General features: G+C 36.5%; 1 protein-coding gene across 1 annotated transcript in view; it reads right to left on the bottom strand.

The window, feature by feature from the left end:
* The window catches only part of ADAMTS18 (ADAM metallopeptidase with thrombospondin type 1 motif 18), a 165,699-nt gene that overhangs the window by 115,857 nt on the left and 22,069 nt on the right, over positions 1–27,773 (bottom strand). The window contains exon 2 of the mRNA XM_074286587.1: positions 2,930–3,216. Within this exon, the coding sequence (XP_074142688.1) occupies positions 2,930–3,191 (262 nt within the window). The 5' untranslated portion in view covers positions 3,192–3,216. The remainder of the gene's footprint in view (positions 1–2,929; positions 3,217–27,773) is intronic.

Genomic DNA, 27,773 nt, shown 5'->3' with positions numbered 1-27,773 from the left:
ATCTCCAAAGGACAGGAAGACTCAAGCCTGATGGCCATCACCACATGCTACTGAACGGCAACTATAAAAATCCCTTTTCCTTTGGAAAGAAAGAAAAAGCAAAACGATGAAGACAGCTTGAGACAACAGAATTAATCGGGAATCAAGTTTTCAAATGTAGAAAGTAAAATATAGGATTACAAAATAAACTGAAATATAGTTACCAATTTTTTAAAAAGTTGATAGATCCCAGGTTAAGAACAGTATTCCCCAAAGATCTGTCTTGGTTCCTCTTCTTTCTTGGCACTCTCCCTTAATGATCTTATTCACTGCCCCATCATCAATGGAGACCTCGAGGAAGTAGGATTGCAGGGAACAAAGAGGGAGCTCAGGCATCAGAGGAATCCCTTCTGCCCCTGATGCTTCCCCTCAGTGTGATCTTGAGCAAGTCTATTAACTACTCTGAATTTCAGTAGCTTCATATGCAAAATAAAGGGATTCCATGTTATGGATTCTCTTCTCTTTCATTCTGGAAGCTCTCTTCACCTGGATTCCCTACAAACATCTCAAATGCCATTATGTCCCAAAGCAAGCTCTCCTTATCTCTAATCCTGCTCTTCCTTCTCACTTCATTATTATTTTTTCTTTCTTTCTTTTTGTTTTTGTTTTTTTTGCTGAGGCAATTGGGATTAAATAACTTGCCCAGGATCACACAGGTAGGAAATGTTAAGTGTCTGAGGGTAGATTAGAACTCAGGTCCTCCTGACTTCAGGACTGGCACTCGACAGAGCATGTGATAACTCAGGGGCTTGTGGGAAAAATACTTCAACCAATGAACTTGCTCCTCTTAAACATGTAAGCTCCTCCCCAGAAGTTCAAAGGGGTAAAACTCCCCTTAAAGGCCGGAACCAAAAGGTGTGGACTAGAGAATTGTTAAGTACCGACTTAGCACTTAGTAAGAACCTAACATCTCCCCCTTTCTTTTGATTTAGAACATAGGGTGGTCATGACCTTGAAACATAAATCCATCAATAAGGGAGGTATTACACTGCACCACCTAGCTGCCCCCTCACTTCATTATTTTTGTGTGTGGTACCAACAAACAGCATCCAGTCTCCTATATTCATACTTTGTCATTAATACTGCCTCTTCCTTCTTCCTTAACTCTCATATCGTTTACTAGGTACAGTCAATTCCCTCTCTACTATATCTTTTCCTAACTGTCCCTTCCATATCTGCCTAAACTATTGTAATAACCTCTTTACATGATTTCTCACTTCTCTTTTCTCTAATTCATCCTTCGGACCAATTTCTGAATGCTGTTTCTTATATAAAAATTTAGTTATGTCACTCCTTTGCTCAAAAATCTTCAGTAGCTACCTACTTCCTACACAACAAAAGTTCAAATTTCTTTGCCTAGTATTCAAGTCCTTCCACAACCTGATACCATTTAACTTTTACTGCCTCATCTCATATTTCAACCCTCCATAATTTATAAGCTCCCAGAAAACTTGACCCTCTACTTTGTAAGGTACCCATGTCTGTAGCCATCCTATTCTTAATGCCTATGATACCCTCCCCAGTCTCCTTTTTCTCTTATTGAATTATCTCTCATTCATTAAAGCCCAACTCAAAAATAATCTTCTTCACAAAGACTTTTCTCATTCCAGTGACTGAGAATAGCCTGGCTCCTCTCATCTCAACTTTGTCTTGTACCACTATGATGATCCTTACCATACAATGTAAACTAGAGTAACTTGCATTTGTGTTGCATTCCAAAAGTACACTATATGGTCCAAGAGATTACAGGCTATGTTTTATCTGAACAATATCTCTCTTTTAGTTATCAGCACAAAATCCTGCCCAGTAGTTACTCAAAAAATTGGCTTTTATTGTAAATACAAAATCTTCGCTTTGGCATTCATAACCCCTTTTTACCTTTCAATCTTCTTATACCTTGTTCTCTACCACGTGTTCATCAATCCAGTTACCCTGGCCTCCTGATTGGTCCACAAACAAGACTCTCGATCTCTCAGCTCCAGGAATCTTCTCTCATTTTTTTTCCCCAATGCCTAGAATGTTCTACCTTAAGTCCAAGTAAAATTTCATCTTTTATACAAATATTTTCTTACTCTCTCTTGACACCAGTGGCTTCTCTTCTTAATTATTTCCTTTTGATCTTACATCTTTACATATCTCTTTGCTTCTTGCCTCTCCCACTAGATTATAATAATATATATATATATACATATACATATATTATCTTTAAATATATTCCTTTAAAGAAGGTACTGTCTTTTGCCTCTTTTTTTTCCAGCACTTAGCACAGTATCTGGCACATAGTGGCATTTATTGACTGACTGCCAACACGTCAAATATTTGAAGATGATGAGCATGACTCTGCTAAAGTTTTCTCACAATTTTGTCCAATATATTCATTTTACAAATCGGAAAAGTGAGGCACAGAGAAGAAATAACTTGCCCAAAATCATTTTTGTTCCAAAGTAAAAAAAAATAAATGAATAAAAAATAATCACCCAGATTTTGCCCCAAAGGGCCAGTTTAGGGGTTTATTTCTGTACTTTGCGCCTGAAATCTTGACCTTAAATAATAGCCTTTCCCCTCACACACTTTACTTTGAATTTCTCTAATGACATTTTATATTGTCATATTTGTATCTTATTTTCCAAGTAGAACATTAACTTCTAAATTTTCAAATTACCTCAGGCATGGCCCAGTATTTTTTATACAGTAGATACTTGATAAATGTTTATTATATAATTGTATTGTTTGTATTTCCTTCCCAATTTCCCTAGAGTGGAATTAGCCCCATTTTAAACAAGCAGCCCCACTCCCAGCCTTGTCAGCACTGCTGTCTGCCCTTAAGCAAACACAGACACGTCTGCACAGGGTCCACATTTGAAACTAGAGCAAGAGAATGTTTCCTTACATACATTTCTTGCGCCTTCCACAAAAGTGCTGCTTTTGCAACCTTCGATGCAGAGAAGGCTTCTCCAGAGTTGGAGCTTCCTGAGGGCTGTGACTTTGCAGATGAGCAGCCAAAGAAACACTGGATCCAGGGGACACTTGATATTGCTGGATTTTTTCTTCTGCTGTTCTTTTGTACAGTACATGAGGATGGTGGCCTGTTGGAGAGGTATAGTTGTGTTCTTGGGCAAGTAGTATTGGCAATGGAGATATGAGGAATTCATTTTCCTGTGTCCTGATTAAACCTGACTGGAAAAAAAGAGTTAATTCTTTATCATATATCTTATACATAAATATATTATTTTCTCTATCTGTACTTGTCATAGTCAGATTCAATTTAATCCAAATACGTTTTGTTTACATATTCCTCTGATATATAGAAAATCACAAATATCATTCATTCAACAAATATTTAAGCATTTACCATGTTGTATTTTTCATTTTGTCTCTGTGGGAACAGCTGTAATTATCATATACATACACACACCCACACACATACACATTTTTTATAAACTTGTGATTTCATTGGCATAGGGAATTCCTGGTGGGTAAGCTCCCTTTTCCAATTCAGATTATCAACTAATATATAGAGTTGCCTGGAACACTTAAGGTAGGTTTACAGTATAAATGGATATCAAAAGAAGAACTTCAATCTAAGTTTTCTTCACTGCTGGATCCTATTGTCTATTAGAAGGTCCTGAGTTGTTACTTTAGACATTCACTTGTTATGTGACCCTAGGCAAGTCATTAAAAACAAACAAACAAACAAAAAAAAATTCTGTGTCTCAGTTTCCCCATGTGCAAAATGGAGATTAATGATTTACCAGCCTTGTTTTAGGGACCAAATGAGATAATGCATTTAAAATGTCCAATCTCAGATCATGCCTGAAACTGTGAAATCTTATCACAAAGCCATAGATTTATGCAATGTGGAATTTAAAAAGACTTAAAAGATTATAAAATATAGTCCTCACAACTAGGTTCAGAAATTGAGGCTCATAAAGAAATTATTGGTTCTTGATCTTGTGATAAATTGGAAGCAAAGCCGGGATTCAAATCCAGATCTCCATTACTTAAATCTCAAAGTTCTTCTCATTACACCACACTGTCTCTTTCTACTCATTTTCTAGGCAACAGACAGGATATTCTGGTAAATCAATAACTATCAAAGTACCCATGACATACTATTTAATCTATATTATTAACACTTTCTTAAGTCTAGAAAATCAACAAAACAATAAATCAAACCTCAATTGGTAATTGTAAATGCTCACACTGAAAATTAAAAAAACCCTGTCTCCCCCCATCTTCTGCTCCCAAACTGACCACCTGCCCAAGCTGGCTTTAGCCCACTCCTAAATTCAGGTCAGGAAGCACAGAGGGGAAAACTAGGGTCTGGATATTTGAGTGTAGACACTGACTACCTTTATGTCCTTTCCTTCTTTCTGGGTTCCAGCTTCCTCTGTAAAGTGGGGTCTAATTCAATAATACATGTCTTTTATAAGGCAGTTATTCCTCAGAAGTCATTGGATAGACTTTTCTAGCTAGAAGAGATATTGGAAACCATTTTTGCCTCTTTTTTATTTCTTGTGAGGAAACGTTTTGGCTTTCTTTATATTCCTGGGGCTTAGCACAGTGCCTGGAATATTATCATATATGTTTCTTGCCCTGACTTGAGAAAACTAAGGCAAAATTCAAGGGAGTCTCTTGTCCGAGATCATAAGATTATTAAGGGGAAGTGCAGGGCAGGGATTCAGATCTGGGTCTTCTGTCTTTGAAACTCTCAGATCCCTCCTAGTTCATATTCTCTGACATTTCAGAACATGCTATCTTGGGGGTTTATTGAGTTTTGAAGTTTAATGAGAAAAATGTTATACATTCTATGCTGATATTCCAGACCTGAAAAGTAACACATTAATGAAATCCCTCCCAGATGTCTAAGTCCCTATTAAAAAGAGAGAGGTAAACCACTAATTCTTTCCACACTGAATGGTCTCATTTAACCCAGAACTTCTCAGTTCCTCTCCAGGCTTTACCTCTCCAAGTGGCTTCTATTCTTCCATCTGCTACCCCTTCCCCACCTCAACATCCCCTTTTCATTCCCTTCCTTGCCCCAGGCCCTTGTAACTAATTCTACAATCATTTGCAATATTTAAAAATTAAATGGAAGATAAAAAAGTCCAGAAGGAGGTCCTACTGGCTTACTCTTTCTCAGTGAAACCTAAGCATAATTTTTTAGATTAAGGGGAGGGAGGAACAATTTCTTTGACCCTTCTCTGGATGACCACTGCTGATGAAAGGATTAAAAAATACTTCCAAATCTGAGGAAGGCCATTTAGTATTGATAGAATCTAGAGCTCATGAAGCCTTAGAGATCATCTTATCCAGTTTTCTCATTTTACAGAGGAGGAAACTGAGGCTAAGGAAATGGAAGGTATTTGATTAATGTCATATGGAGATTATGTGACTGAACTAAGATCTGTTCTAAAAGGTTCTAAAAGAAATGAATTTAGCAGAGAAAAATGTGAAGTCCTGCCTAAATAGAGTGCAAGAAAATGCCACTGGAATTCAACTGAACAAATAATTTAGTGCCTATGAGATGCAATACATTTCACAGTAAAAAAAAAAAAAATCTAAAGGTCTTAGTGGGCTACAAAATCAATATGAGTTAATGGTGTGCCATAATGCACAAAAAAAGCAATGCACTCTCTGAATATATTCAAAGATGAAAAAAAGAAAGATGTTCCGAAGATGTATTTATTTCACTGTCCTCTCTTGTTTAAACCAAAGCTGGAGAAATTTGTGCATTTCTGGGCTTCACATTTTAAGAAAGATATTAACAAGATGGGAAGATGATCAGACTGGAAACTAGACCTTCTGAGTATCACTTAAAATAACTGGAGAATTTTAGCCTGGAAAAAGGAAAACTTAGGAGAGATTTCCATGAGAAAGGATTAGTTTTGTACTATGTCATCCCAGAGAGCAGAACTCATAATTTCTCAGGCAAATCATGTTAATAATATTTCTACAATACTTGTTATATGCCAGGCACTTTGATAAGAACTTCACAATTATTAGATAGAAAGAAATACAAGAAAAAACTTTTTTTAACAATAAGAACTTTCCAAGAGTATAATGAAATGCTTTAAAAACAGTAAGATTTCTCTCATTTGAGGTCTTCAGAGATGTTTCAGAGGCCATTACTGCTCAAGGATGAATTAGTTTAGATGCCCTCTGTGTCCACCTCCAATTCTCTATGATTCTCTGATTTTTGAAGAGTGAGGGGGGGAAGGAACAGATTTTTCCCCCAGAGGAAAAAATCTATTTGTTTCCAATTCAATTCAGAGTATGAATTCAATTAAATTCAGTTCAATAAACATTTACTAAGCCCCTATAGTGTTCTAGAATTTACTCTTTGAAACTGGGGCTGCAAACACAGAAATGAAAGATTACTTGCCCTCAAAAGACTTACATTCTATGCAATCTTGTCTAGAGTCAGTCACACATTGTTTTCAGCCTCTATAATAGATAAATCCTTAGCACATTTCCTTCCTAGGTTTTATAACTATTGTTTGCCTGATTTGGAATATCCACAAGTCCTGTCTAGCTCTATAGACTTCAACTATCACCTATGAGACCTACAGTCCTTATCCAGGACCAATGTTTCATCCTGGCCCCAGGGGGCCAGACTTATCCTGCAGCTATCAAGCCCCAGATTGCCACAAAAAGCTAACAGGCTTACAAAAGACTAATCCATAGTTCAAGGAGACATGATTTCATCAATCAATCAATAAGCAACTAAATATTTAAAATAAGTATTACACTAGGTAATAAGGATACAAAAACAAACTACTAAAGACTACAGACCCTCCAAATTTCCCCATAACATAGTTCTGGCCACTTCTATTACAATGGCCACACCTTTGGCAATGAGTCTCCCTATACTCAGCTAGGCTAATTCAGGTGGCAGATACATTACATAATCTGTTATTACACTCACACTCTAAGTCTTTTCAGTTTGTAGGACCTGCCAAAGCTTGTTCTTCATTGACCAGCCTTGGTATACCCAGAGTCACCTCCATAGACTATCCATATCAGGGAAGAATTTAAATGAAGAAGACATACATAACTCAACAGAAATAAATACCCAGGTACCATATAATGAGGATTTTTAAGGCATTCAGAATATACACACTGTCAAAACTTGTGTTGTTCCTTGAATATGACACTCCAGTTCCTGACAATGCATTTTCTCTATTTCTCTGCATATCTCCACCACCTGGCTTCCCTGATTTCCTTCAAAACTCAGCTCAAATGCTCCTTTTTGGTAGATGGCCTTTCCCAGTTACTATGATCATCCCTGGCAGAGGAGTTGGCTCAGGAAGAGGACATTAATGGAGACTGTTAATGTGGATTTTTCTATTTATCTAAATAAACACACTATGAGGGACTGGAATCTGAGGGCTATATAACTAATGAAAGCAGGACCTGAGCCATGAGGATTCCAGAAAGATACAAGCCATTGTTGGAAGTTAACACATTGGTGAGCAATCCTAAAATATCAATGCTGCTTATTCAATCCAACAAATATTAATTAGGCACGTACTACTTTCTATGGGCAAAGTGGCACAGTGGATAGAGTTCTGAGCCTAGAGTCAAGAAAAGTCCACTTCATGAGTTCATATCTGGCCTCAGACATAAACTAGTTGTGTGACACTGGGCAAGTCATTTAACACTGTTTGCTTCAGTTTCCTCATCTGTAAAACAAGTTGAAGAGAGAAATGGCAAACTACTCCAGTATTTTTGCCAAGAAAACCCCAAACAAGGGTCATAAAAGTTGGACACAACCAAAAAAACTAAACAACAATTCATTAAGAACAACACAAGATGCTGGGAAAACTAAGAGGAAAACAAAATATTTGCCTTCTTCAAGAAATTTATAGTCTACTGAAAAGATTAAAAGGTAAACAGATAAGTAAATAAAAATATGCCAAAAACAAAAAATAAAGTATTGGGAGGCAAGAGAAGGACCATTAAGAAATGATTAGAAAATGGATCAAGAAAGGATGGCCACACGCAATATACAACAGGAGGCAAATCTTTGCTCCCACTATGGAGACCCTTCATCTACCACTCCAGATCTTGCAACAAGAAGACTGAGAACTAAGCAGAACAATGAAACTTTTTCCACGTGAACACGAACAGTTTCAGAGATTGAGGGTTGGAAGGGGCTTTAGAAATCATTTAAGCACTCTTATTTTATAAAGGAGGAAACCAAAGCCCATGTAAGTAGGACAGAGCAGGGCCTTATAATAGAGTAATCCCTAAGATATCTCACCACCATATGAAGAGTCTGGGAGTACTGCAGAGTCATGAAATAGAGAGTAAAGTTATCCTGAGCCATACATGCTTGTACTTCTTTTACCACCCTTCCAGCTGTAAGAAACAGGTGCTGTGACGTAATTCATTGCATTGTATCTCACAGGGGTACATCAAGGTGTCAGAGAGTAGAAAAGGGGCTAGTGTGTAAGTAGTTTGGCAGATATAGCCATTATTTTTGAGGTGTTTAGTAGGTGCAATATATTGTCTTGTGTGAAAGGAGCATTAGATGAGAGTTAATGAGGTGAGGAGATGGGAGTTTTGAGAAAGACCAGAAGAGGTTGGAAAATATAAAGGCAGCATGGTCTGTATTTGATCTTGGGTCTTGAGCCTTTGTGTCATTACTATGGTGATGGTTAGGGAAAGGTGGGTGTTTACTGTTGGTATGTGAAGGTATAAAGTAAAAACTGCACATGCCCTCACTGTAGACCAAAACAACAAGCAAGTACCACCTATAAAGCTGTGGAATCAGATTTTGTTGAACTCTTGTTTTTCTAAATGAAGTCATCTGAACCTTTTTAAGATGTGTATTGCTACAGCAGGGAGCTAAGGAGTTAAGGAAATCCAGAATTCTTCTAATCTAATTAAGCATTCATTCATTTATTAATTCAGAAAGTATTTATTTAACAGCTTCTTTGTGCCATGACCAGTGCTAGGCACTAGGATGGCAAAGAAAAACAAGATAATTTCTGTCCTCAGAGAATTTATATTCTATTAGAATTTTTCAATAGCTAATTTAGGAGTTTCTTTTAACTCAATTTGTCTCAGAGCTCATCCTGTGTTTATGATAAAATGAGCGATATAGGAAAAGAGGAAGTTATGCTAATGTTTTATATAATGTTTAGGGATATTGGTGTGTAGGCTGATAGCACTATCCCTAAGAACAAGAATCATGGACTTAAGAAGAATCAGTAGGTCCCAATTTAGACAAGAAGACAATCCTCACATAAGTTCCAATCTTATTATTTCCTTCCATCATGTTCTTTTTGTGGAGATTTATATCTTTAAATGCTTTCATTATTAAAAGAGGAGCAGATCAATGAATTGGCATACAATTAAAAAACAAATCAATAGCAACTAGAAAAGCAACTATTGTTAATCCAAGCAAATAATAAATTAGAAAATTTAAAAATCAAAGAAGACACTAACAAAATTAAAAACAAAAATGAAATTAACAAAAAGTTACTATGATTTTAAAAAGAAAGAAGAAATTTAAGTTGCTGATTTGAAAAGTAAAAATGAGCATTAGCAATTGAAGATGAAACAAAGGAAATCAGAAATTTTTTGTCTAGTTATACGTCAATAAAATTGATAACTTGGATAAAATAGCCAAATATTTATAAAAGTGTAGGATACTTAGGTTAACAGAATAAGAAATAGACAATTTAAATGAACTAATTTCATAATGAGAAATTGAACAAGTCAGAAATGAGCTCCAAAGCGGGTGGGGAACATAGTGTTAGAGAGATTTACAAATGAATTCTATCAACTATTCAAATACTTAATTTTAATATTATATATATTATTTGCATAAATAGAAATGAAAGAGATTCTACCAAATTAATTCTGTGACACAAATATGGTTTTAATACCTAAACTAGGAAGAGATAACATAGAGAAGGAAAATTATACACCAATATCCCTAATATTTAGGAATACTAAAACATTAAATAAAACATTAACATAACTTCCTCTTTTCCTTCTTCTCTCATTCTGTAATAAGCTCAGGATGGGCTCTGAGACAGATCAAGTTGAAAGAAACTCCTAAGTTAGCTACTGAAAATTTTGAGAGAATATAAGTTTTTTTAAGGACAGAAATTTATCTTGTTTTGTCTTTGCAGTCCTAGTGTCTAACACTGCTTAAGGCACAGAGAAGTTTTCTGAATTAATAAATGACTGATTAAGAAATTCAAGAAAATATATAATTAGTTATTTCTCCTTCCATTTGGGTAAACCCAAGAGTCTCCTTTCTTCCTCTTTTCTCTTTAATTTTTAGATTTTTATGATTTCAAAGGAAATTGCAGGATATCATTTGAAATAAAGGTGAGAGTCATGATCAGCTAAAGGTTAATGTATAGCTAGCTTCGTTGTCAATTGCTAACCACAAGCAACAAATTGGGGAAAGCCGGAATTTAATGAAAACCAGCCTTTCAATAAACTTCAGCTGGGGGCATATAAACAGCCTTCTTCCCTGGATTACTGCAGTCTGTTGGGATGGGCCAGGCTATTAACAGTCCTTTCCACATGTTGGCATGCACGGGATGAAGGGACCCAAAGTGCCCCAGAGAATCACAGGCCATAAAATACCAGTGCTGGAAAGCTTCTCCAAACACAGAAAATAGAATGTAAGAGCTGGAGGAGACATTAAATATAGGTATGAAATGCCAGATCTGAAAGAGGTCTTAAAGATCATCTAATGATCTAAACAGCTCATTTTCTAAATGAAGAAGCTAAGACCTCGAGAAAAAGAAGTGACTTACCCAAATTCCATAGTCAATTAGCAGTGGACTTAGGACTCCTAGTCCTATATTCCTTTTATTTGACCACTAATATTTGGAATGCAATTGGCTACTTAGTAGTCATCAATCAATAATTATAGGAATAATACTAATAAGTCACATTATCTTGGTATTTTAATTCTCATGAAATTCAATCCAATAAATTCTAATTAAGCTGCTCCTGGTTGTGCAATACAAAATGCTGGGGCTAAGGAAGATGCTGATTATGTAAAACAAGATCCCTGCCCTCATAAAGTTCAAGATTTCATTGGGGGAATAATACAAAATCCATAAAACACATTAAATAATTTAGAGAGGTATAAAAATAATGGTATCTATGTGACCTTTGAAGGTATCAGAGAAAGATTTCTTCAGGGAGATGACATTTGAATTATAAAATCAAAAGCACAGAGTTGTTCAATTTAGCTTAGAGCACAATATATTAAGGGGAATAATATGAGGTAAAACAGAAAAAGCAAGTTAGTGTCAACCTGTGGAAGACTGAATGCCAGTCACAGAGGTCTGAATTTTATTGAGAATAATAATAGTAATAATAATAATGCAAGGAAGAGGAAGAAGAGGAGGAGGAGGAGAATAGGACTGGGATGGTGGTTGTAGACATAGAGCAGAGGAAATACATTACAGAAGTGTTAAGAACTTAAAAGAGTTGACAGAACTCTTGACTATGCATGTGAGATGAGAGAGAGGGGACAGTCATAAATAGACAATTGAGTCAATAGTGTCATCACAAAGAAAAAGGGGAAACAAAGGTGTGATTCTGTCAAAATTCATTCTAATCCCCATGATTTAATTCTGAATAGCTTCTATTTTTCTTCCCTTCTAGTCATATAGAACAAATACTCTGTTTACTTAACCCTAATTTTAGAACCACCATAGTCAAGCCTTGGACCCAGTCCCATTTCCCCCCTTTCTACCTCCTTAAATTCATGTTCTACTTCCTCTTCATTATACCTGAATCTCTGACTTTCTCTTTCCTTCTTCACTTTGTCATCCTGATCTTATATCTTGTCAGTGGACCCAAATGGCTCCAAAGAAGAAAGTGAGACAGCCCTCCCTGACTTAAATCTCATTTACTTGCACCATGGCATCACCTCTCTGATGTTATGGTCCCTTTCAAGAATGAAGGACCAACTAAATTGTGGCATATGAATGTTATGGAATATTATTGTTCTGTAAGAAATGACCAGCAGGATGATTTCAGAAAGGCCTGGAGAGACTTACATGAACTGATGCTCAGTGAAATAAGCAGAACTAGGAGATCATTATACACTTCAACAACGATATTTTATGAGGATGTATTCTGATGGAAGTGGATATCTTCAACAAAGAAAAGATCTAATTCAGTTCCAATTGATCAATGATGAACAGAATCAGCTACACCCAGAGAAGGAACACTAGGAAATGAATGTAAACGGTTTGCATTTTTGTTTTTCTTCCCAGGTTATTTTTACCTTCTGAATCCAATTCTTCCTGTGCAACAAGAAATTCAGTTCTGCACATATATTGTATCTAGGATATACTATAACACATTTAACATGTATGGGACTGCCTGCCATCTAGGGGAGGGGGTGGAGGGAAGGAGGGGAAGATTCAGAATAGGAGTGTAAGGGATAATGTTATAAAAAATTACCGATGCATATGTACTGTCAAAAAAGTTATAATTATAAAATTAATAAAAAATAAAGTATAATTTTTTTAAAAAAAAGAATGAAGGACTAACAACAAAGTTTCCCATTTGGCTTCCTTACACATCTTCTTTACCTGATCCTAGGCCCCATGATTAACCATATTACTGGAAAGGCATGGAAATTTGCATGATGGGTGTAAGCAAGATGCCATATTTTACTGAAGATATATTGATAGGTCTTATAGCAAGAGTGAAAAACAAGAAATGGACAAATGTGAGTATACCATTGGTACTCTACAGATATGAAAGGAAGAATTCAAATATCTACTGGATTTAGAACTGAAAGGGACTTTACAGAACATCTGGCCCGACCTCCTTACTCTATAAATGTAGAAAATGAGAAATAGAAAGAAGTGATTTACCCAAGGTCTTACAGGATGTAAGCTGCAGAGCCAGGTCCCAAACTCAGATTCTATCTCCAAATTCTCTTCTGCCTATACCTATACTGCCTACACTGCCTATACTTTATTTGGTATCTCCTCAGTGAAGCCTCTTCTGGTCATAAAACTAAAAGTTGTATCTGGAGATAGCTAATGGACAAATACTTAAACATTAGACTTGGAGTCAGGGAGACTTGAGTTCAGACACAGATTGATTGACTCTAGGCAAATCACTAAATTGCTGTTTGCCTTAGTTTCCTCAACTGACAAATGAGGATAATAATAGCACCTGCCTCCCAGATTTTTTATAAGTATCAAATATATTTTGCACGATGCCTAGCACACAGTAGGTGCTATCTTTCCTTCTCTTTCTCTGAGCACTTTCTGGATCTCTCCATTTTTCTTATCAGTTACTCCTCTATTGTATAAATAAATTGTATGATTTGTATCATATCTATCCCTCCACCATAAAACTCCTTAAGGACAAGCCCTATTGCTTTTACTTTTTTGCATTCCTAGCATCTTGCAGGTGATATAAGTTCAATGGAAACAATACATGATGGTTGGAAGCAGGTGAATTGCTATACAAGCTATACAAGAATAATAAACTTATACAAGAAGTAGCCTAAAAGACCCCACTGAGGGACTGGTCAGAGAAAGGAGACAGGCCTTTCACATAATTCATGAGAGGCACAGATAGTATGAGGGGTGTGCAGATACTCATGAAATATCCAGTGAACTCAAAGGAGGCTTCTGCCATATTGGGCAGATTTTCTAGAGATCAGGGGTTTTTCACCTTCTCTTGTGCCATGGACTCTTCTGGCAATCTAATGATGTCTATGGACCTGGTCTGGATAATGTTTTTAAGGTTATAAAGCTAAATACATAGGGTTACAAAGGAAATCAAATATATTGAAATATAGTTATAAAAAATTTGAAGTTCATAGACTTCAGGTTTAGAATCCTAGGTATGGAGAGTATATGAAAATACATAGACAAGAACTAGACTGAATAGGAAGACACTGAAGGCCTGCAATCTACATCTGTGGAGAGAGTGCCCACAGATGATCTACTGATTCATTAAAGTACCATCACCAGTTAATAAGTGTCTGAGGCTTTAAATATATATTAATAATAACATAGTATTTTCATTTTTTATTGTTGTTATTTGTTTGCTGGTTTTCTTTCTCATTTTTTTCCACTTCTGATTTTGCTTGTGCAACATGACTAATATGGAAATGTGTTTAGAAGAATTGCACATATTTAACCTCTATTGGATTGCTTGCTGTCTTGGGAAGAAGGGTGGGGAGCAAAGAAGAAGAAAAATTTGGAACACAGATTTTGCAAAGGCGAATGTTGAAAATTACCTTTGCATGTATTTGGAAAAAAATAAAACACTATTTAAAAATTTAAATACATTAATAAACTTTTATTTTCAAAGAGACATGTGCTTTGGGTTATTGGTGCTAGGTTGTATCAGGCTAATTCCTTCTCAGGTCCAGACCCTGAATCTGTTAGCATGCATTTGTTAGCTGCCTGGAGTTAAAGCACAGACACATAACCAGCTATTACAGATGTAATGAAGTAAGCCACCACAAGATTCCACTCATTCTGTAATTTCACTGAGAGACAGAAAGGTTGACTGTGTTTTATAATAAAAAAAAACCTCCCAAAATGTGTTTGTGTGTGAGTGTGTATGTTGCCAAGCTAGAGATGAAAAGCAGGTCTCCAGCACCCTATCCAGCATCATCTCCATTATATGGGCATCTAATCTAATCAATCACCCAAGATAAATCATAGGCTCTTAGAGTTGGAAGGGACCATAGATGTAGCTCTGGAAAGGACTTTAAAGACAGAGATCATTCAGGCTGTCCTCATTTTACAGAAGAAAAAATGGAAGGTCCAGAAACATGAAGTGATTTGACCCAGATTAGACAGATAATGAGCTGGCAAAGCCAAGATTTAAAACTCCTTATTCCCCATTTAGTGATCCTTCCTCCACAACACATCACCTTTTAGTTCAACTACTACAAATGTTTGTATTAATGCCAATTCAACTCCACAAGCTTTATTTAGCATCTGCTACGTACAAGATAATAAGAATTTACTGTGGATCAATTACATGTGACATAGAGTAAGGTTCTTTTCTGAATGAAAAGGAGAATGAGCTTGTCCAGATAGGCTTTAAAATGAGGGATAGAAAATTATTTGTGTGGAAGGAAGATGGGCTTAGAGGGGACAGATGGAAGACTAATAACTCCTATTTCTCTTTTGCTTTAAGATTCACAAAGTACTTTCTTGTAAGCAGCTCTATGAGGCAGAGAATGTAAGGGAATATTCCCCATTTGACTAATGGGGACACTAAGGTTAGAGAGATGTGTCTTCATGCAGCCAGTAAATGTCAAAGGAGAGACCTGATCCAAGCTCTTAAAACTAAAATCAATGATTTTTCTACTATATTGCAGTAGTCAAAAATTTAAACAAGAATCCTCTCCATACTATTCCTAGCTTAGATGATTCCATTGTTGTAGCACACAACAACTCCTGAGGTATCCAATTCTATTTTTGTATTTAGTCCTTTCTCAGTCCTTTCTGACTCTGTGCCCCACTTAGGGTTTTATTTTGCTGGTGGTATTTTTGCAAAGATACTGGAGTAATTTGCTATTTCCTTTTCCAACTCATTTTACAGATGTGGAAACTGAGGCAAACAAAGTGAGGTGACTGACTTAAGGTGACACAGCTAAGTAATGTCTGAGGTAAGATTTGAACTCAGTTCTTCTTGACTCCAAGTCCAATGCTCTAACCATTGTGTCACCTAGCTGCCCCAAATTCTATTTTTACCCAGGTCTAATTGTTAGAATGCTTTTCTGTACATTGGTCAAAAACGATCCACTCATTTACTCCTTGGTCTTCTGGGTCCAAGAACACACGTGATCCCTCTTCCATATATACCACCACTGAAAACATTTGAACTCAGCTACCGTATTTTCTATTCTTTCTACTAAACAGTGAATTAATAGAACTTTACGTTCTATGACCTTCAGTCTTCCTGCATCCTGTCATCTTCTGGCTTTGTTAGCAATTCTCCTACAAAGTGTTACCCAGAAATGGGCTCTAGATGTCAACTTATTTATTGTGGATATTGGGCTCACTGCTCTGAAGTGACAAAACTTATGAGACAAAAAGATATTTTAATGTTATTCTATTACCTCCTCCACAGTTCTTCACCATATTAATAAAGCCTTACTTCCACATCTGACTGAGACATTCAGAGTCTACCAGTAACTCCTACCAGGGGGAATACAATCAGTGGGAGCAGTTGATTTATTTATTGGTTTTTAAACAACCAACACAGTCATTTTTGAAAAGAAATTCTAGGAACTACATCTCCACTAGAAAAGCAGAGAATAACAATAACAGTTCAATGGATAGACAGATAGATAGTAGCTTAAAGCTTAGTTCTGACAGTTACTGTCTGAATGATTGTGGATAAATCACCTACCTCCTTGACTTTGACATTTGTTCATCCATGAAATGGGTATGAAAATAGTGGTATTGACTACTCAAAAAGATTATATGGGAGGAAAACACACTGTAAACCTTTAAGCCACAAGAAATAATCTGTCATTATAACTGACTGTCCAGGCTGTCTCCTCTTGAGCTAGACAATAGAAAAGGAGGTGATTACTTGTATTCAATTACATAATAAATTCCTGTCTGCTTGTAGAAATACATAACTAAGGCTTTTAGTAAGCAAGGCTTTTAGGAGAGAGAGAGAGAGAGAGAGAGAGAGAGAGAGAGAGAGAGAGAGAGAGAGAGAGAGAGAGAGAGAGAGAGAGAGAGTTTTTTTGATTTGCAAATATGGGACTCAGGGGTTGAGGGAACATGTGGCCTTTATTTCCAAGTCCTTTTTGCAGTTTTTTGAGTTTTGGCTACAGGAATAGTCTTGCAAGTTCCCCTAGAACATAAGGGAGAGCAGCGACTTTCTCACCAGACTTTGGATCTCTGCCATCTAGAGTGAATGATTATATCTGAGGCTGCCGTAGACCACAGGTCAAGCCCAAATTTGTCAAGACAAATAAAAAATTGTCAAAATAGAAGGTGGCCCAGGCCACCCTTGTTCTATGAGAAACTATATTGCAAAACCTAAATTATGCCAAGATTTCCTAACTGCCAATAAGACCTAGTCAGAACTATAAGGAGTTTTAGTACATAGAACAAAGAAGGTAAGACTTAGAAGGAACTTTAGAACTTAGAATACAGAATATCAAGGCTAAAAGACATTTTAGCACATAGAACATAGAATGTTAGATCTGGAAAGGATCTTAGAACACAGAATTTAGAAAAGAATACATACTATCAAAGGAAGAGGGAACTTTAGAGCTCATTCAATTCATTCTTTTCTTTTTATAAAGAATAAACGTATAGTCTAGTGACTTTTAGTTATTAATCCAAGGTCACATAGGATTTTTAAAGTATTGCTTTTCATTTAAAAGTACAACTTTGCCAAAAATTAGGAGGTGGTTTCTCTTGCTATAGATGGATTCTTCACTTACTATAAGTATTCATTTAAATAGCAATTTCTTTGTACAGTTAAGTATTGTTTATTTATAAGTGAATAACTCTTGGACAGAAGGAGGGTGGATGCAGGAGATGCAAGAGGCAAGGAAAAAAGTCTATAATTACTTATCCAGCTAATTGTTAAATTTTCAATGTGAGCATTTACACCTAACAAACCAGAAAATGATATAAATCAGGATTTGATTTGTTCTGTTGATTGTCTTATGCACTTTAATAATATATTTTTTAAAGTGTCAGAGAAAATGTTAATCATGCAGATTAAGCTTAAAAGTATGTTGGGAATTTTTAGAAAACTGGTTGTTAAACATTTACCATCATATTCTTAGTGGTTAGGATCCAATTTGAAATTATGATAATATATGTATGTATGTATATTCATGTACATGCATGTCTATACATATAATCATAGAAATATTTATAATAATGATAGCATACATAAAAGTACATATATGAATATATAGTATATATGTGATTTATATGTAAAGTAAATATAAAATAATTTGGAGGAAGACACTATCAGCTTGTAGAAAGCAGAATTAGAAATTCTAATAGGCAAAAGGTAAGTGAAGAAGGAGTGCATTCCTACAAATGGTCTGCTTAAAGGTATGGAGATGATCAACAAAATGTCATGAATAAAGGACATGGATGAACCATAGAGTACATGAAGGTGATTAATGTACAATAAACCTAAAAAGGTAAATTAGATGTTTATTGTGCAACAAGAAAATGATATTCACACACATGTATTGTACTTAGACTATATTGTAACACATGTAAAATGTATGGTATTGCCTGTCGTCGGGGGGAGGGAATAAGGGAGGGGGGGTAATTTGGAAAAATGAATACAAGGGATAATATTATAAAAATATATATATATATATATATAATAAAAAAAATTAAAAAAAAAAAAAAAGAAAACAAAAGGTAAATTAGAGATAGTTTGTGAAGGGATTAAAATGAATAACAATAATAAAATTTTCATAGCACTTATTAAATTCCAGACACTGTGCTAAGCACTTTACAGTTATTATCCCCTTTCATCCTTACAACAATCCTAAGAAGTAATTGCTATTATCATCTCCATTTTATAGAGGAGAAAACTGACAGGAGGAAGAGGGAGTCACTTGTGCTTATTGAACAGGTGAGTGACAGTCTGACTTGTGACAAATTTTGCATAATAGTTATATATGATGTAGTTTGAGAAGGAAGGCATCAGTCATTGGGGAATTCCAGAAAGACCTCATACAGAAGATGGTGCTTGATTGAGTTGCATGCCCCCTCAGGGGATATGTTGACAATCCCTCTTCCATTGTACAAGGCTTGATATGAGAGGTAGGTGGGGGGAAATATGAAGGTGCTGCTTATAAGGGATGGAGACTTTGTTATGCAGATCATCATAGAGAAAGAAAGTATTCTAGCAGCAGCTACACTGAGAGAACTTGATGAGGAGAGCATGGTCCAATCTTCAGTGTGTCATAGTGATGGTGACAAATTAAGAGGGATGCTGCAGAAAAGAAATGTCATGGACACTAAATAGAAGGATATAAACAGAAAAAGTTAGAGATAGAACCTGCAAAATGACTTGCAATTTCCTTCAAGAAGCAGAGAATTAACTGTGAGTATGAATATGGAGGTCGCTGATCTTCTGGGGAGGGAAACAGAACTCACTATGTATAGTTGCTTTCCTAAGAGTTCAGATACAAGATTTTTCCCTGTTTGTCACTTCCTTTAATTATAAAATATAAGACATAGTTGTGAATTACAATCTCAGAGAAGGTGTGTGTGGCAGGACTTTGCTCTATACCAGTAGGGATGTTCCCAAGTACATGTTTTCATGGAGCCATCAGGATTTAACTACCATTCCCCTTAGCGCTCTACTTCATCCATATCCTACCTAGAGTCAGAGGATTCTAGTCTGGCAACATTCCAGTCAATTCAATACCATCATTTCTATGTGACATGTGGGGAAGCCGAATGGTTAAGTGAGGGGCTGAATTTGTCATGAAAGAAAATTTTAAATATCAGCAAAAAAAAAAAAAAATTGCATGGCTTCCAACTGCCCAGATTAAAAACAGATCGCAGACTTTCTCTCCTCTACCCCCCCCAAAAATGATCAGACTTCAGCAGAAAATCATTTGACAATAACTATTTCCAGACAGGCCCATGGGTTATATGCCAGATTCACATGATCAGGGTAATTTTTGTAGGAAGTTGTTATCAGAGCCAGACAGTCAAAATCATTCTATAATATAAGCACAGGAAATGTTCAAAGGTAAAATCAAAATGCGAAAACAGGTGCATGGGGGTGGTGAGTTCCCTATCACTAGTAGTCTGAGTAGAGACTGGATGAAAATGTTTGGGTTGTTACCAAGAGGGGTCAAGATTCATACAGTGGCCTAGTATAGTTGGCCCCTGAGATTTGGTGTTTCTATTCAATTGTCAGACAAAGAACTGAGAAGGAAAAAAATGTGGAAACTTCAGCATGTCAGTGGAAATTAAACTTATGGGAAGATGGTGAGAAAATGGAAATGGCTTATTGAGGAAAAAAAATCAGGGTTATAGAGATCCAGAGAATTTTAAGAGCAATGTTACTCTGGGAAAGACTCGGACTAAAAGATATCCCAGATTTCCAGCCAATGTCTACAGAAGTACATAGCACCATTAACCATATTCTCTAAGGCTCAATTTCCTCATCTATAAAATAAAGATAATAACTTCCTGTGTGGTTGTGAGGAAAGAACTTTGTGTGCTCCAATGACCAAATATAAATTGGATCTGCTAGTAGAATTATTATTACCACTACCACCTATGGTATTGATTTTACTTTCACCCCATGACAGTGACTGGCACATGATGATCTTTTAAATATTTTATCTATTTAATTCACCCTGAACCCCTCACCACAATTAGGGAATCTATTTCCAAAACAGAAGTGAAAAAATAAGGAGCTCAGAATTCCATGAATTCATATACTGTATGAGACAAACTCTAATCTTGTAGTCTTTTTTTTTTTTTTTTTTTTTTAGCACAGCTCCTTCCTGTTGAGATACTTCAGTAGTGATTGCCCCCATTTGGGGTGTTCTTGGCAAAAATACAACAAAAGTTGTGTACTATTTTCTTCTAGAGTTCATTTTACAGATGAGAAAACTGAGACAAATAGGATAAAGTGACTTGCTTATTTACACACAGCTTATTTACATGGCTGAAACTGGATTTGAACTCAGAACAATGGGTCTTCTTGATTTCAGGACCAATACTACATCAACTGTGCTACCTAGCTTCTAACACACTCATTTTCTCCCATATATGGCTGAATCCACCTCTTATGAACCCATTTCCCAAAGCATTGACTTCTCCTTCTTTAATCTAATGCAACATGCAATCAGATAATGTTCTCCCCATAGCCAGTACCTCTTTTCCCCCATTTCTGTCCTCACATCAGTCTCTTGGCTTCCAACTGAATCAACATCAACTTTGAGGCAATAATGTCTTGACACTTCAAAAATCCTATGAATCTAATGACAAGTCCCGTCATCCATAGCTTGATTCTTATTCATGCCTTCCCATAAAGCATCTACCTAACAGGCAGAAGGCCTGACATTAGGTCTTCTAACATTCCAAGGGTCCCTCCAGGACTGTATTCCAGTTGGCTTTTGCTCTACCACCTGACCAGGTAACCTCCTGATCATACATTTCCTAGAAGATATCTTTCATACAGATGAAGAGAATAAAGGAACGGAGGGAGACAGAGAGAAAAAGAAAGACACAAAGAAATAGAGACAGAGATGTAGGGATAATCAGACGCAGATAGACACATCAGCAGAGAAAGAGAAATCTAATTCAGTAAACCATCCATCCAGCTGCAAGTCATAAGTAATAGGCATTCTTTATTCATTTGATTTTTCCTGTATTGACAGTTAACCTAATCTGTTTTGAGTGATTATGGATCTAACTGATGAGATTCTCCAGTATTGTAGAGCACAAAGTCATTACCATTCTAACCCTTTATCAAACATTTGCAGTTGTTCTTCCAAATTATCCTTCTCACAGATGGCTATATACTGCTAACACTAATCCCTTAGCTCTCTCTTCCTGACTAAGTGTAGCCCCTAGAAAGGATATCCTCTTCCCCAGGGATTTTCTTCTTCTTCATTTGGGAGTGCTTCCATAAATAAATGGATTAATTGTCCTAAGACTCTACAAGTAGAGGTTTGAGTTAATCTATCTCCTGGGTTACTAAAGAATTTTGTGTGCTCCGATGACCAAATATAAATTGGAGATGTTACTAGAATTATTATTATATAATAATATATTATATGGATATCCCCTGGGAACTAAAGGCTTTTGTCTAACTCCAAATAACTGATTCTCCCCTTTATTCCAAATTTCCACTAACCTAATCCCAGAATCTTAACCAAAATTGGTGGCTTCAATGACAGAGAGTTCCAGGTGAAAAGTACAGGATCTGGCTTGGCTTTAGTAACGTTATGGACATTGTGACACCTGATTGCTCCTAATGGCTGCTAAAACTCAGTTATCTGTTCCTGGATCCTTCATTTCCCTATTCCTAGGGCCCTGAACTCTGATAAATGAGCTTTCACCTTATCCTTCCCAGGAGCAAGTCACACAATGCCTTTTAGGTATTTCAAAACCTTGTCTTCCTCTTTACATTACTTCCATTCCTTTTTTAACTCTAGTTCCTCTTTATTTTTTAATTTCCTTTATTAGCTTATAAGCTCCTTGAGGACAGGGAGTAGCTTGCTTACTTTGTAGCTTTCTCCCTTAGTAAAGTGCCTAACACGTAATTATAATTTTTACAATTTTTTTCATTCATTTACATTTATCCCTTCTTTTGATATTGTAATCTATCCCCCAGGGGGCCATCATACAGATCAGCTGTCAAGGATAATTTCATAGATGAAATTTGATGCTTCCCCTCTTTAAAAATCTCTCTCTAAACTGTCTCCTCCCAGCACAAAATGGCACCCATGTGGAAAAATTCATTGCTATGCTTCATCAAGAACCTCATGCCTTATGTGCTGCTATAGTACCCTGCATACCATGAGGGTGACCAAACACTTCCTAGAACTCTGATTTTACGTGCTGATAGCTATGGTACCCTTTGAACCATTCCATGATTCAGTCAGCATAATGTCATCTGCAAACTGAAGCTTCTGGAAGAACTCACTATCTATATAGAATCCTTCCCTGCTATGTGTACACTAACTTCCATCCTCATAGTGGTTGATTAACAATAAATGAGCACGTAGATTATTGTGTCTTTTGGGTAGGTACAAAAGCATTTATGTATAGGAAAGTACCCTTCCTCTCTTATCCCCATCTTCTCTCTGCTCACAATAGTTGTGTCATCCACAAGTCTTCATACCTTCCTAGCTTCTGTAGCTACCATTAATAGAAGTAATGCTTGTGGAAATAAGGGTTGTCTTCCCTGCTACCATCAAAGTAAACTGACAACCCATGGCCACTGATGGACAGCTAAGTACAAAAGAAACTGATAATGCAACAACCCTCGAGACTACTGGCCTTGTTTTCAGATTGACCACCAAAGCCATCACTCAAGAAATCATGGAGAACAACCTGGCAGTTACCTCTTTATTGACTTAAGCCTCCACCTTCTAAGCAGCCATAGCTACTGAAGACCCAGAAAAGAAAGTTCTCACCACCAAAGCCTTGGTACTTCCAAACATCTCAAAGCCAGAAAAAAATGGAAACAACAGTAAAGGAGATGCATGCCATCAGCTTTGCTACTTCAGCCCACGAAGCACTGAAACTTTCCATTCACCCTCGAGCTGAAGCCTCATATGTATCATCTACCCCTGTTCCTTAGGAGCAAGGATTTCTTGCTTTTCTATTTGTATCTCCAGTGCTTTGCACACAATAAACCCTTAAAAATACTTTTTCATTCATTCATTTTATTTCATTCATTGAGATCTTAAGCCAACGCTTCTTAAACTGTGCGTTGTAAACTTATAAGGGGTCATCTGAATGTGGGGATTGCAAAACATTTGGCAACAGTAAAAGGTTTATAAATGCTCTATGTCCTACAGTATCAAATATTCCACCAAGATTTAATTCTTTGGTAAAAATAAGCAAGCAGATCCATCTCATTAGTATGCAAATTTGTTTTCATCTTTAATATATGGTAAAATTATGCTTGTTTTAAAATAAATTTCTTTATGATTTATCAGAAAATGTTTACTTGTATACCTATTTTATATACCTATATACTTGAGATCATGCAAAGCTTTCTTGAGCAAAAAATATTCATGAATGGAAAAAAATTTAAGAAGCCCTATCTTAAGCCACACAGATTAAAGGTTCTTAAATTGAGGCCCATTAATTTGGGATTTTAAAAAAAATTACTATACAATTGGTTTCCTTTGTCATACCATGTATTTTATTTTGTTCATTTAAAAACAGTTTTCTGAGAAGGGGTCCTTAGACTTGACCAGCCTGTCAGAGGGATTCATGAAACAAAAAAAGTTAAGAATCCTTGAAATAGATAAAATAATATAGTATCTGCACAAGTTGAATACTAGCAATCCAAAGAAGAGGCACAAGGAAAGATTTGAACTCACAAGAGACAATTCATTCTCTCTCTTCCTCTCTCTTCCCCCCACCCGCCCTCTCAGCTCCATGGAAACTTATGTTTCCTACTAACAGCAGGCAGTGAGCTGAATGACCCTTTCTATGCCCAGCCACTCTCCTCTAGGAATTCAGGAAGCCATGATTTCATCAGGATATTTCCCCCACCAAAACAGATCACAGCTGCTACATGTCTTAGGAGATGGTTTCATCAGCTACTGTGGTCAAAATAATTCATCCTCTGGTGATGAGCTTCTCCTTCTTAGCCAGGCTGGTCCTGTGACAACAGACACTGTATGTTGCCCAGTCTCATTGTCAGAGTTTTTCAAGACTCCCAGAATTGTGCTCCATTGGCATGACTTTCAAGAACCCAAGACAATATGTGCCATGATGAGGCATCCAAAGGGGGTCTTAGAGGGATACAACTTCAATATGTAGATAATCTACACAGACAAACACTGACACATCCTGGGTGGGCCTAGAGGTGGGAACAGCTCAACAACAGCATCATGGGTGGCCCTTAAAGTAATTGTGTATGTTGGGGGGATGGGGAGGTGCCTGGGAAAGGGAAGGAAAGGGGGTGGGGTGGGCAGAACTGCCAACAAAGTGGAAAAAAACTAGCAAATCATTTCACCAACTACTGAACAACAAACAACATTCACTGTATTTAGTCATCATAAGAAATAAATTGGATATTAACACTAATTTGGAATACAAAAGAGAGGATGGCCCTTTGTCAATAAGTGTATTTAGTATTTATAAAAGATAGACTTTTCGTATTTATAAAGGATAGTTTTAATCTCCCACAGTAGAATGTGAGCTCCTTAAAGTCAGGAACTGTTTCATTTTTGTGTTTATACCCTTGTAACCTAGTAGGGTACCTGGAGCATAGTAGGTTCTTAACATCTCTCTGCTGAACTGAATCTCACTGCCATGGTCCAATGGGAGGCCCATTTATTCCAGATGGGGGAAAAAGCAAAAGGATTTGTGGGAAGGACAACATGAAGAGGGAAGATGGAGAAAGTGCTATACCAAAAAAGCATTTAAACAATCAGAAAGTCAACAAGCATTTAAGTGCTTACTACTTAATAGGTACTATGTTTCCTGGGAATTCAAAGAAAGTCAAACACAACATCTCTACTTTCCAGGAGCACACAATCTAATTGGGAAGACAACGTGCAAAAAATTATATATACAAGATATATTATTGATGATGATAATAATAATAATAATAATAAAGCTGCTATAATAATAGCAGCCAGCATTTCTGTAAAGTCTTCTATGTACCAGGCAGTATGTCAAGTGCTTTCCAAATATCCCATATAATCTTTATTGTTATTGCTATTTTACAGTTGAGGAAACTGAGGCAGGCAGAAGCTAAATGATTTGCTTAGGATCACACAACTATAAAGTGTCAGAGACTAGATTTGAACTCAGATCTTCCAGATTTCAGACCTGGCACTCTATGTATGTACTTCATACGGAATGTATGAAGGTAGTTTCAGAGGGAAGGAGGTAGAGACATAGAAGGAACAGGGGAAAGGAAGCACAGGAAAAGGTTTGTCTACTTTACCTAGCAAAAGTTTGTGCCAGTTCTTTCTCTGAGATTAGAGAAACCAACTTTCCTTGCCTTAGGTCAGGGGTAAATGGAAGAAAAATGAACTTTCAAGAGAGAATGGTAGTAAATATTGAAAATATCATGTGTCTAATGGCAAAAAAAAAGTACGTCCAACTATAAGCCATTCCTCAGACATGTCAAAGGGAATCAAAACACAGTGCCATAGCTAGAATTTGTCATTAACAGTTAGAAATGACTCTCAGGAGTGACAAAGAGAAAAATATAGGCTGAATACATTTGTAATCAGTGAGATTTAGTATTTGTAAAAATGAGGGAGAGTCGGCTTGGCATGAAACAGATTCCGTCTGAATACAGAATAGAGAAGTGGAACAGAGATATTAGAAACCTAGAAGAGTCAGTAAGTAAAGGGTGGGTGAAAAGTGAAAGGATCAAATATGAAGAAGGAAAGAACTGGGGATTGGGAGTGGGAATGAAAGCGCATGTCTCCTAAGAACCAAAACAAGTGCTAAACTCTTGAATGATAGCTTTGCACTGTGCACTGATGTGAGGAAGACAGTGTCCATGTAGGGATGGGGAGAAATGAAGACAGAAGACTGAAAATTGGGAAGTTAAAATATGAAAAGGTGATGAGTAAAATCCTAGCATCTTACCTTGCTTCATGCAAAAGTTATAGTAGAAAAAATGGTAATGAGAAGTTGTCTATGCAATATTCTTTTGTGACATATATCTAAATTTAGTCTTTTTTGAGCTCAAAAGCTCCTTTTGTGAAAAAGAATTTCTGGGGGCACTGGGTAAAGGGTAAGTATAACTAAATGACAGTGGTGTGATATGTAAGGCTTGTTAAAGTTAAAACTAAACACTCCTCAGGGGATAGGGATCAAGGAATCATACTATTCAGAACTAAAAGGGCCTTTGGAGGGGATCATCTTGTCAGACCCTGCCCCTTTCCCACTTTACAAAGGAGAAAATAATACTCAGAGAGATTAAACAATATGCCCAGTTTCACAGCTGGGATGTGATCCCTGACAAACTCTAAATTCAGTATTCCTTTCACTACAGATGGACATTTTTAAAGTTCTCATTCCTTTCAGATTATATGCATTTTTGTACAGCTCCGATTGAATTTTATTAATTCTTGGAACAAAGAAAGAACAATTACTATCCAAAAAAAAACAAAAAACCAAAAACCCAGTTCTGATGAAGAACAAAGAGGGAAGATGTCTAAAAGATATGCATGTGGATGCATAGGCAACTCATTGGCCTACTTGAATTTCTAAAAGACACATCAAAAATATGGAGGTTTATAATACAGGAATCCTGTACAAGATGACCAGATCCCTAAAACTTAAAGTGCACCTTGTAAGGAAAGATAAGAATAAATAAGAGGCTTGTTATATGGCTGTGCTTGTTTTAAAACTATAATGTGAGAGAGGAGCATTTTGCTTTGGTTCAAAGTGATAGTGATAACTATCAGCAAAGAGAAGACAGAGTCTCATCTCTTCTTTTATTCCTTTTTATTTTGATGAAGAGAATGACCTTTGGTTTTGACAAAACAACCAATTTGGTTAAGAGGGAGTTGAAGATTCAGATAAATTCAGAACTGGTTGAATGGTCAGACCCAAAAACCATTAGTCATTAAATGGTTTGTCAACTTGGAAGGTTGCCTAAACTCCCAGTTAAAATCCGTGCCTTCTACAAGAAGCCTTTCCCAATACCCCTTATATTCTAATGCCTTCCATCTGTTGATTACTTACAATTTATCTCATATTATCCAGTATATAACTTGTTTGTACATTGTTGTTTACATATTTCCTCCATTAGACTGAGCCCTTTGAGAGTACAGACTGTCTTCTGCTTTATCTCCAGTGCTTAGCTCAGTGCCTGGCACATAGTGGGAACTTCATAAATGTTTACTGACTGGTAGGTACTCTCTACTGATAAGGCATCTGGAATATTATATTTGGTGCTGGATTGTCACAGTAACGTGATAAGATGTAGTTCATCTAGCAAAATACGACAAGGACAGTAAAAAGTCCTAAGATCCTAGAGATGCTTAGCCTGGAGAAGAAAAAGCT

Source organism: Sminthopsis crassicaudata, chromosome 2 (assembly GCF_048593235.1).
Source record: "Sminthopsis crassicaudata isolate SCR6 chromosome 2, ASM4859323v1, whole genome shotgun sequence".
In the NCBI taxonomy this organism is placed as follows: domain Eukaryota; kingdom Metazoa; phylum Chordata; class Mammalia; order Dasyuromorphia; family Dasyuridae; genus Sminthopsis; species Sminthopsis crassicaudata.
The sequence above is the reverse complement of the archived record's forward strand: the minus strand, read 5'-3'. Positions and strand labels throughout refer to the sequence as shown.